General features: G+C 33.6%; 1 protein-coding gene across 2 annotated transcripts; it reads right to left on the reverse strand.

The window, feature by feature from the left end:
- Positions 1 to 2,956: 2,956 nt before the first annotated feature.
- Positions 2,957 to 5,253, reverse strand: LOC121238580 (protein RGF1 INDUCIBLE TRANSCRIPTION FACTOR 1). 2 transcript variants are annotated; one of them, XM_041135518.1, is made up of 5 exons: positions 4,974 to 5,253; positions 4,699 to 4,878; positions 4,480 to 4,554; positions 3,871 to 4,011; positions 2,957 to 3,560 (listed from the first exon to the last, which is right to left on the reverse strand). In XM_041135518.1, exons 1-5 carry the CDS (start codon positions 4,977 to 4,979, stop codon positions 3,219 to 3,221), a joined length of 744 nt encoding a protein of 247 aa, XP_040991452.1. In that variant the 5' UTR covers positions 4,980 to 5,253; the 3' UTR covers positions 2,957 to 3,218. The 2 variants fall into 2 exon arrangements, with proteins under 2 accessions (XP_040991452.1, XP_040991451.1); XM_041135517.1 differs by having other exon boundaries at positions 4,699 to 4,887; positions 4,974 to 5,250.
- Between the last annotated feature and the right edge of the window lie 6,472 nt (positions 5,254 to 11,725).

Genomic DNA, 11,725 nt, shown 5'->3' on the forward strand with positions numbered 1-11,725 from the left:
TTAAAAAAATTATAATGATGAAATGAATTGAGGTTAAGTTTTGAATCCAAATGGAGCCCGACTGGATCATATATAAGAGATGGGCAAGATTTTTACTTAAATCATAGCTTTATTCTATAAGAAATGTTTCAATCATAAGGTAATTTCCCGTAAATATGACGTGGTATATTAGGTTTAGAATTTTTTATTATAAAATAAATCTTATAAACTCATAAATTGATGCGTCTTCTTCCATTCTCCCATATTCTTACATCCACAATTGGATTGAATTCGTTTTACACCCTATTTTTCAGATAATTGTAGGCTCATGAATTTTGGCCCTAGTACATGTTGAGGAATAATAATCTAACATTATTTATGGACAAGATCTTAGACATATTTATAAAAAATAATCAATTCTCTATTGTAGAACTGATTTTATGAGATGAGTTAGACTCATAAATTTCTTCATGATATCAGAGTCTGCCACAAGACGAATGGGGGCCTACATTACTTATCCCGTGACAAGGATCAGGAAAAAATACTGGACTGCACGTGAGGAAGAGTATTAAGAAATAATCTCACATTACCTGTGGATAAGGTCTTGAGCATGTTTATAAAAAATATTAAACAACCGATCTCTCTTATAGAACTGATTTTATGAGATGAATAAGGCTCATAAAAATTTTAGTACATACCTTGTTTGCATGCGCATACATGTCATTTCCATCGATCCACTGGCTAGCTCCTCCGTTCATGGTGTGTAAAGCCATATAATATATGTTCCTCGTCAAGCGTGCGTAGATCCAACATTACTGATCTAAAATCATTCACTTCGATCAGTTCCCAGCCAACTAATTTGAAATCATGTCCTAGACATTAATTCACAAGTAACTCTATATATATATATATATATATATATATATGTACCTAGAGAGATCATCATAAGATTTTGTTATGGGAGAAAACAAAGAAAAAAACATTACCTCCTCTCTCTACAATTTCCTATTAAGTAAACTCTAGTGGCACGTACGTACGATATATGGTCGTTACTTAGTGGTTTTGTTTTTTGTAGTTAGTGACACGTACGATATATGGTCGTTAAATGTGCATGCATATAAACGATCCCAATTATTATTACGTGGTCCGGCCAGCTTGTGTGTAACCTGAATATTCCTCTAATAATAACCATATACTAGCTAGCTAGCTAGTAGTACTGATGAGTGATCGATGACATTCTAAGAACTGCAATATTTTTGCAGATACCACGTTGCATGCAGAAAGGCTCGAAATCAGGCTGGCTAGCTATATGCATGAATAAAACTACACTAAATACAACATGCGTCTACTGTCTAGCAAAAGACACCAACAAAAGCCATTATGGTACCTGATACGTATCAGATAGCGAGGCCATAAAATGCCAAAATTCTTGTCCTTTTTTTGTTTATTGCAGTTGAAGAAATGAGCAATTACAACGAGAGAGAGAGAAAGAGAGAGAGGGGTACGAAGGGAGCATGATCAGGAGGCCATTCTCGGGGCTTTTGATCACTGCATGTAGTAGTAGTACTTCACAACAATACGAAACCTTTCTTCAAAATTCTGTACAAGACAAAAAGGACATCAGCCAGCCAGGTAATGGATCATCATCATCGCAATGGGAAAAATAAAAACAAAATACTAGTTTGCTGGCCACTTGTTTTTCTTTTTCCCTAATAAATGGTCGAGAATTTCAGAAATGGGGGGGGTCAGAGAATCTTTCCTCTGCCATTGGATATCATTCATGTGTAGTGTTTTGGATAGAAATCCATTGGATTAGATTGTGAACTCATGCTAATCTAACTGTTTGTTCTGGGTTGATAATTAGATGATTAGGACCCATCATTACAACATCTACATAAAATCCCTTCAGAGGATCAGTGTATCTTAAATATTCCTATTTATGTATTTGGAACAATAATAACACGAATAAACCAAAAATAAGAGGGGGGGGGGGGGGGATTATATACAAATATAAATTTCGAAGTACTAAAGATGTCTAATCTCAACAAATTAAAAAAATTAGTTTGTATAGCGAGATGAGATGATTTTAAATAAATTGAATAAAATATTATTAGAATATTATTTATTATTATTATTATTATTATTTTAGAATTTAAAAAAATTAAATTATTTATTATATTTTATATAAAAATTTTAAAAAATTATAATGATAAGATGTGACCAAACTAACCGTAACTCTAAGCACAAAAAGGGGGCCAACTTTAAAATAAAAAGAGTAATTATGTTATTATTGTCATATATAGACTCCGCATATGATGAAATTGAATAATAGTATTGATAATAGTCAAAGTCTTCATGACTTCTCAAATGTGGAGACATTGGGAGGAAAAACAGTAAGTAAATAATTGGCAAAACCATTGCCTTCACATTGTTGTCACCATCCTTTCCTAGGGAAGAAGGAAATTTCAAAAAAAAAAAAACGAAAGAAAACAAATTAAGAGGATACGCTGTCGGTTTTGCCATTCTAGGACCATCCATTTAAAATTGGATGGTTGCCATCTTCTACTCTTTCAAATTGCATTTTTTTTTTTTTTTTTGAAAATTCTTTCAAATTGCATTGGTTCCTCCTAATTGAACCCACCTCCACCAACCCCTAATTTCTATGAAAAATGTGGTTTCCCCTCGTATTAATTGCTCCATCATCCATGCACCCTTTCTATGGTTGGAAACTTGAAAATGAATGCAAATCATTTTATTGTAAAACTTTTTATTATTATAAAAAATACTTCTCAATATAAATATTTTTTTATACTAATTGATGTGCTAAGCTTCCACATAAACTATATGCTTATTTTGTTTTAATAAGTAGACTTGTAAATGAATTTTTAATACACACATCAATGTCATCAAGTAAATATATATATATATATATAAGTTGCACCCTCAAGAACGACCCAAAATCAGAGTTATGCAATACTAGAACTCTTTAAACAAATTATATAAACCCCTAATACAAGGGAGTACAAAATATAACAGGAAACTTTTGTCGGTATTGTGAATCTATAAAGGGCCCAAAAAAAGAACCAATCCATCCACCACCTCGAGAAGAGAGTTCTTCAACAAAACTGGGAGATTTTTCCTAATATCCTGAAATTAGTCTGAAGGAAACAAATAAAGCTACCAAATTCATCATCCCAAACCCTCCCTAAATCTCTCCCATTCCATATCGGCGGCGAAATTCAATAAAGCGGAGATCTTTGTGGAGTCCCTTTTCTCCGGTTCATCAAACTGGCCGAAATTTCGGATACGGGTGAAAATACAGGTCGACATGCCGCCCGATATGCAGACAGGCTACTCCTCTTCTTCCTCACTATCTCGGTTGTGGCAGTGCTACCAAGCGTCTTGCAGTCCACCCCACCATATCCGCCCGATCCAGACGAGGTATGGCTCGAACCAGCCGGTTCAAGAACCGATTCAGGTGTCATCGAACCGTCGTCTAAACCCGGTGCGGGTAAGGACAAGGACTTGAAGTCGGAGAGGTACTCCGAAATCCCACCTTTCGTTCGAATGAGATAATCAATCTGTAACAAAGAAAGGGAAACAGTACGTAAGAAATGAGAGAAACCCAGGCGAGAATTAAAAATTGAAATGGGTGTAAGAGAATTGAGGAAGAGCGAGACTTGATTGGGACTTGTGTAGGAGACAGAAGAGAACAAATGGAAAACTGCAGACGTTTCGTCGTCGTTGTACACGAGAGACAGACAGAGAACAAAGTGGGAAAATTGAAGTGGAAAAAAGTGAAAGAACTCAGAAAGAGTACGAGATGAGAAGGTGAGGGAAGGTGGAGAAGAAAAGTAAGTGTGAGAGAATTTGGGTATAGGGTAAAAGGACCTTGCAGGAGAGGGAGCAGAAGAGGTATGGGTCCTGCAGGCTTCTGTCACAGGAACTGCAAAAGTTGCCGGAGCCCCTGAAGTTCCTTGTCTGTGGCCTTTGGTGCAAAAACACTACCTTTGCACTGTTGGTTGTGTATGACTGTAGAGAGAGAAGGTAAGACTAGCAAATTAATAATAAAAGATACACAACAAAAAATGGCTATGCAGTATTCATTCAACGTCAGTGTTCTTCATTTCTCATGGTAATCAACTCTTCTGTTCCTTTAAAGCTTTTTCCACAGGTGTTTATCCATAAATTTCCCGGTATGCAAAGGAAAAAAAAAGGAAGGAAAGGTCAACACAAGAAAATTGGAACAAGCACGAGGAACACAAACAAGGGGTTCCTCTAATCTTCAATTTTCTAACTTCAAGTTCAACAAAGTCATACTCCTCTGAGAAACCCAACAAGGAAAAGAAGAAAAAGAAAACACCTGAATTAACTCCTGTGTTTATTATTTCTTTTATAAATAAAAAACGTGGTTCTTTTGCGTTCCGTCTTCATTTTTAGGTTCTACATCGCAATATTCGCCTGTAGAGGATGAGATGACAGTTTCAATAATTTACTTACTTGAACAAAGGCACAGTCCATCAACTTCGCAGCATCATCCAACCTTATAACATCGTGGTAAACATACCTTCTTATCTGAAAGCGCCAGCATAAAGGATTTCAGTTCAACATTAAACGAAGGTCACGAACTAAAAAGAAGTTTTCAAACGGAAAATTTTGAAAGGAGATTGTAAGGAATTTTCAGAGATCGTGTTGTGGTTGAATTTTGAAAGCAGAAACCTGCAAGATTCGGTGAGAGCGGTGAGGGGACAAGCAGTGAGGGCAGAGACTGGTGCAACAGTCCAGGCAATAGACGTTCTTTTCATTCTTCTTGGCCTCTTCATGAATTATGCATGCGTTGTAGAACTTCTCTGTTAGAAGGACTTCAAGCCACCGAGGTAGAAGATGGGAAGCAATAAGCTGAGAAAACTAGAAGCAAAACAATTGAAACTAAACTACTAATTTTCTGAAGAATAAGGGAGAAATATAACAGCAAACGAGATAGAAATCCTTACCACCATGTTTTCTTTAATTTGCTATTGGTTTCGATTTTAATGAGAGAGAGAGGGAGAGTTTCACGGTCAGGGTTTCATTTCATGAAGATATTGGTGTACACCCCCCATTGATTGAGAGAGAGAGAGAGAGAGAGAGAGAGAGATGTGCAGGAAAAGGGCAACGGCGCCTGGTTATTGACACAAGAATTACTGTTACCAATGAAAGCGCAGTAGAGAGAGAAGGGTTGGCCTCATTTAAAGAGGAGGAGTGGGACACTATCATACAATTTACACTAATTTATTGTGCGAGGATTAGACGATAAACAATAAAAAAAGCAGAGATAACAAAACTCAAATCAACATGTTAAATACTTTTCCCTTCCCAATTGCTGTTTACTAAAAGCCCACGTCCCAAGAACCCTAAAACTCTAACCAAAGGGTTCTTTATGAATGGCTGGGTAGATGGGTCTTTCTCTCACAGCCTGTGCTAAGTGCTAAGTGACAAGACAAGAAACAGTGACTTTTTCTCGTTCTCGGTGGAAAACGGTAAAAAGTAGCGAGTGGGAATAGAACTTTGAAAATGACTACTTTTGAGTACCAGTTTTACCCATGAGCTTTACACACTGTGCCCAAATCATCCTCAAATTAAAGGTAAAATGTTATGTGAAAGAGGAATTTATGGTGGGTGGCAAAAAATATTTAATTTGATAAATCATATTGCAATGTATTTCAATTATAGTCTTATCCACTTATATAAATTTTTCTAAGAGAAATGACAATTTGTATGTATATGCATTCTCTACTTGAAGCTATTGAAGTCATGTTGGTTTTGAATTTCATTCCCATATATTTGACTGTTTTTGAGTTGAATTGCGTCCATTCAGAGTGCCTCGTGTACCGCTTTGTACTTGTAGTTCGCACCCAACCATCCTAATGAAAAAATCTAGATAATTTTTTACTGTTCACACAATCTTTACATATTATATATATATTTTATTAAATATTTAATATATATAAATAATAAATAAAAGAATTGAATTAATTTAAAAAAAAATAAACTTAAAATAAAATTTAAAAGAATATTAAAAAATTTAAAATATATAATTTATAGAAATTAAAAATATTGTGTAGCATTACTCTCATTCCAATAATGGATGTCAAAAAAGCAAAACACAAACGTTTACCCCCATCCAACAATTTGGGTGGATGCAACAACATCAGTCCAAGACAAATAAATATTTGAATCAACTCTTTGAAATAACTTATATGTATTTACGTGTTTTGTAAAGTTCATTTTATATTTAGATTAATATAAGATAAATAGATTTAGTGCATTATATTAAATCATGTCCATTTATAATTGTTTTTTATAAAATCGATCCAACTCTTCTCTAATTTTAATTAAAGGCCCCCTTTGATATCGCTTCTTTTAATACAATTACCTCACTATTATTTATTGAATTCAAATATAAGTTGAAATGATTTGTAAATAATAGAATAAAAGTTAAATTATTTATTATATTTTATGTAAAAATTTAAAAAAATTATTTTAAAATTTAAAAAAATTAAATTATTTATTATATTTTATATAAAAATTAAAAAAAATTATAACGATGATATAAGATAAATTGAGATAGATTTTGAATATAAACTAATCCTAATAATAAGGCAAGGTTATACGCTTTGACTTTTAGGCTTATAATTACCCTAAAAGTAATATTGTACTGGAATCAGGACCTTGACCCTTTGATAAGAGGCATTCATGATTTCGTTCGCCTTTTATTTGATTTACCCTGCTTATAATATTGTACTGGAGTCAGGACCCTGGGATTGAACCTCAAAGAATCCCCCTTTATAATCTTGTTTTACTGATCAGGCTTCTTTCAGGCTTGCTTCTTCAGGAAAAAATAAAAAAAGAACAGTCACGTTCAAGCTAAGAGTATTGATATTGAATTAATCAAATGTCAGTGAAACAAAAATATAGCTAAATTTTATTTAAATCAATTGTATTGAATTAGCTAAAATTTATTCAGGTGAAATTCTGACTACGGTAAATGAAAAGGAAAATCTAAACTTTGCAAGTCACTGTTCATGGATAAAATCCATATTTTATTGACAAATAATCTGATTTTATTTTGTATTTAGACTGTGGGGCGTATGATTTGAATTTAATTTCCAAACTTTTGATTATTTGCATTTTAATATTAACACTAGTTAAACATTATTATTATTAAAAAAAATTATTATATTATTATTTTAACTTAAAATTACCAATTTAATGTAATTGAATAGTTTTGACTTTTAGACAAAAACATCTAATTTTAGCCAAACTTTGACTTTAACTTTGGTGCTAGACTTGTGTCAATCCTCTAAAAAAGAACACAAAGTCACACACATACACAGTCAGATTAAGCTTGATCTGAAGGGTTGGTTTCATTTGCATAAAAAACAACGTGAACATCATGGTTGGAGTGCTCCGGTGCCCATTCTCACTTCATCTACTTCTCAAACTTACATATAAAAAGAGAAATTAAAAAAAAAAAAAAATGAAGAAAATCGTGCTTTCTGAAACTTTAATGCTAGAACACAGCTACACCTACACTGCAACACCTTAAGATCAGGCACACGTTTGCCTACATATCTGGTCGTGCTTTTCAACTAGCTATGCAAGTTGTCCCATTCTGACCTTAGTAATCGTGATCAATCAATAGTGGCAATGCATACATTATAATAATAATAATAATAATAATAATAATAATATAAATTATATTCTGCATCAACCGTTATATCAGTCAAAAACATATTTTTCCATTTTCCATTTTTTTTATCGCCTTGCTATGAAATATGTACAGTAGACCTTGGTAGTCCAGAGTTACAAAATGATTAGAGATGGTAGGGGGGTAACAGTGGTAATTTAGACAAGACAATGAGATTAGCAAAGAGAGGGTGGGGGTGCTTGGTGCCAAGATTCTTGAGGAGCAGACAAAAGAGGGGTTAGGCATTGGCGTGTGACCGTACGCAGTGCTCAGCAGCAGCAACAGCAACAGCAACAGCACTAGGCAGCCTAAAGCCAGAGCCACGCAGCTCTCTGTCTGAGCACAGCAGCCCCGACCTCATCAGCTCCAGATAACAATAGCATACATATCACATCCCACAGGTTCTTGCCTCCAACCCCGGGATCTCCTCTTTTATGAATTGACTAAAAGTCAGCCTCTTTTTTAGCCATGTTTAGCTTATAGCTCCTTTAGACTCTTGTCGATGTTGATTTGTGACCACACAGCAGCAGTGAGGCTCCTGTTTTCGTTGGAGCAAAATAAGTTCTCTTTCGATTGTTCAAAAAAATTGCCTAAAACAAAAGGTCAAAGATACTGATTTCTTTGAGCAGTAGCATGGAGTTTTATCTTTTGTTGTTATTTCAGTACAAGCCAAAATATGAAATAGCATGGAGTTGTGTAAGTTTGTAACACTATTCTTGGCTCGTAGCATTGGACTAGCTGATAATATAAATTTAAACTTTAGTTAAATGTGAGAAAAAACTTTTATATTAGACTAATTAATAGTTCAAAGCTTAAAATTTGAGCTACAGTAAATCTTAAATCATCTCTACATATGACTAGCTACTATTTACAATGAAAAATAATATTTTATTATTTTATCACTTCTCTCTCTCTTTGAATGATAAAACATGCATGACATGCACTAGTAAATTTTTTTATTTATTCTACTAATTGTGAATATTGATAGAGTAGGCATATTATTTCTACAAAGTATGAAAATTTAAGAAATATATGAATTGTATTTATAAAAAAAAAATTATATTATTATTTTAACTTTAAAATAGTTAGTCCAATATAAACTTATTTAGTTAAAAATTAATATTATAATTAAAAATTAAGATTCTAACTAAATTTTAGACTTGCGGCTATTGCCAATGCTCTCAATTCCCCTCCATTTGGGCGCAAAGTTTCGAAGATCTGCCCCAATAAATCTCACGATTTTTACCATGGTTGGGCCGGAAGAATGGTTTGAAAGTCCATCTGTTTCACGATAGCGTTTAGGTTTCTAGGCCCTGATCTATTCTTTGCTAGTTGGGTTTAGCCCACCTAAAGTACCGAAACTTGAAAAAAGTAAGACATGACGTTTATCCCTTTTCATTAAAGGTCAACGTAGTTCGACCTCCGAGGATGCTGAATGCATGCATATCAATTCGTTAAAGAACGTTGAAATGTGAATTAATTTAAATTTTTTATAAATAATACTGAGTTAAAATAGTTGAATAAATTTTATGAGATTATAAGTTTAAAATATATTTAGATGTTAGAATGAGTTTAAATATATTTATAAGAAGTAATATTATTGGGACCAACCATAAATATTTACTGTTTACTAACTTTATTGTCTCCCCACAGTTCGCCAAACCTTAAAAAAAAAAAAAAAAAGTTTTATATACTTCATATTAGCGCAAGGATTAAGAAACAAATGTCATACTGTGGGTTTGAGTTGTTAGGCCCAACAACACATGTCAATGAGTAATGCACTTGAAATGCTATGTCCAGCCGATGTCAATTGTCAGCTCACGTTTGGAGAACCATAAAGTCCCTTTTGGTAGTTGCAGGTGCTATTTACGTGGGGGTCCAGTCAACGAGTCCAAGTTGAACTGCACTCATTTGTGTGTTTGGATGTACAGAGGATCTTAAAAGTAAAGTGCATTCAGCTACTTTGTATATCCAAATAGAGCCTTAGGGAAAACCATTAAGATAAGGTAAATCAAGCTTAGTCCAAGAAAATAAAAATCAATTCAGGTTGAGTTGAGAGCAAAAAACATCAGCCAAAACATGTATTTTCATCAAATTTGGAAAACAAATCCAATCTCTCGTGAACATGGGAGTGTATGAAAGCTTTATTAATCATGTTTATAGGCTTTGTTTTTTCCTAATAGCTGGTATAATTTTCAAGTTGACGATCTCTGTCCTCTCTAAAGAGAAAACTGAAGCAATAACTAGGGAAGCTTGGGTTAATGTAAGGATGGAAAGGCAGGCAGACAGATATTTCAAAATCCACAACAATGTAGAGCTTCCTGAACTCTTATAACAAAAAGCCTTAATAGAAAAAGGGTTGCAAAAAGTTGTGTGGAATAGGTCAATATCACAAGGTTTAAAAGAAATTATCAGTACCTTTCTTCATCATTTCCAGGCTGGGGCCATTTAGGGGTTCTTTAAAAAAACAAACAAACTTGAACAATATTATAGTAGGCCCTTAGAAGAGCACGCCCACCACCTCTGTGGACAGCATGATTGCTGAGACAAGTTTCACAAAACCTGTGTCTTATGCAACAAATATATAGTCATAATTATGGAGCAGTCGACCATTGTTCTAAGCTCTAACAATATAGTATTAAGACATATAACAAATTTCCTACCTAATCTCAATTTTAAATGACGCCATGATTGTTCATAATTAGTTTAAAATAAAAAACATTATGCATTAAAAGTCGTTGAAAATTGGGGTTGTTGGGAGCTTTGACTAGCAGTGGGATCAAAGGCTTTTAGTTCACACTCCCCACCAGCTTTCACAGTGTGAAAATTAATCAGAGTACCAAAAAAACAAACTGTAACGAGAAAATATAAAATAAAGTAGACAAAGAAAATAAAAAAGAGTTGGAAATGAGAACTCACTCTTATATATGAAGAAGTTAATAAATTATATTACTTTTGTCCTGTATCATTAATCTCTCACTCCCAACTCTCACCTTGATTCCATGTGGAAACCCTGCCCAACCTTATATATCCCACACCAGAGTTGGTACCAAATGAATGTCATCATCCTAAATGGCATTTTCTCGTTGGGCCAAGCATATATATACATATACAAACAAACTGACGGGCCAACCTACCACTAAAGGTATGTCTTGGCATATATCCAAATAATTGATACGACTGATCTGCATCAACTTCCACTGATCTAGAGTCATTAGCATTTTCACATTTTTTCTCTTTGCAAAACGTTTCAATATTATTCCTCAAATACAAAAATCATGAACCCTCTTCTAATTTGTAAATAATTCTTTTAGTCTTAATATAGGAGCATTCATCATAAAAAAAAAAAAAAAAAAAAAAAACGTTTATTCTTTGCCACGTATTTATGATAAAAACGACAATTTGATACGATATTGGGCTAACATAAGTTGAAAAGTGAAACTAAAAAGAATGGTAAGTGTTGCGTAAAGTTTCATATTGGATGGGTAATTAGTCATTATGAGATACAACACATGAAAAATTATTCTTATCAGTTACTATTTACTACCCCATACCTTATGAAATATGAAAAAAAAGTTATAGATAGGCGTGGAGTGTGAAAGTGAATAGTAGCTGATACATATATTTCCTCATAACACATATGATCACTAATAGTTCTTCAACGATACTTCACTGTGTTGGATAGGTGACTCATGAACATGTTGTACGTATGTGTGTATATATATATATATATGAATAAATGAGCGTTCTGTCTCACATTGATTGTATACTAATTAATAAGAGATTTATCTTGTAAACAAATTAGGGAGACTTGTTATTTCTCTTATATATATATATTTTTTTCACTTCATTAATATTTCTAATTTTCCTACATTCTAGCCTTGGTTATTTGGTTGGTAGTTGGAAAGGTGGGATCATAACTTAAGCCGTGAAGAGTTCCACTACCAAGTGTCTACCTAAAGCACTGCATATATATGATTTAAAGGTGGATAAAGCAAGCACGATCTCATTCTAAAA

This window comes from Juglans microcarpa x Juglans regia, chromosome 7D (genome assembly GCF_004785595.1).
Source record: "Juglans microcarpa x Juglans regia isolate MS1-56 chromosome 7D, Jm3101_v1.0, whole genome shotgun sequence".
In the NCBI taxonomy this organism is placed as follows: Eukaryota; Viridiplantae; Streptophyta; class Magnoliopsida; order Fagales; family Juglandaceae; genus Juglans; species Juglans microcarpa x Juglans regia.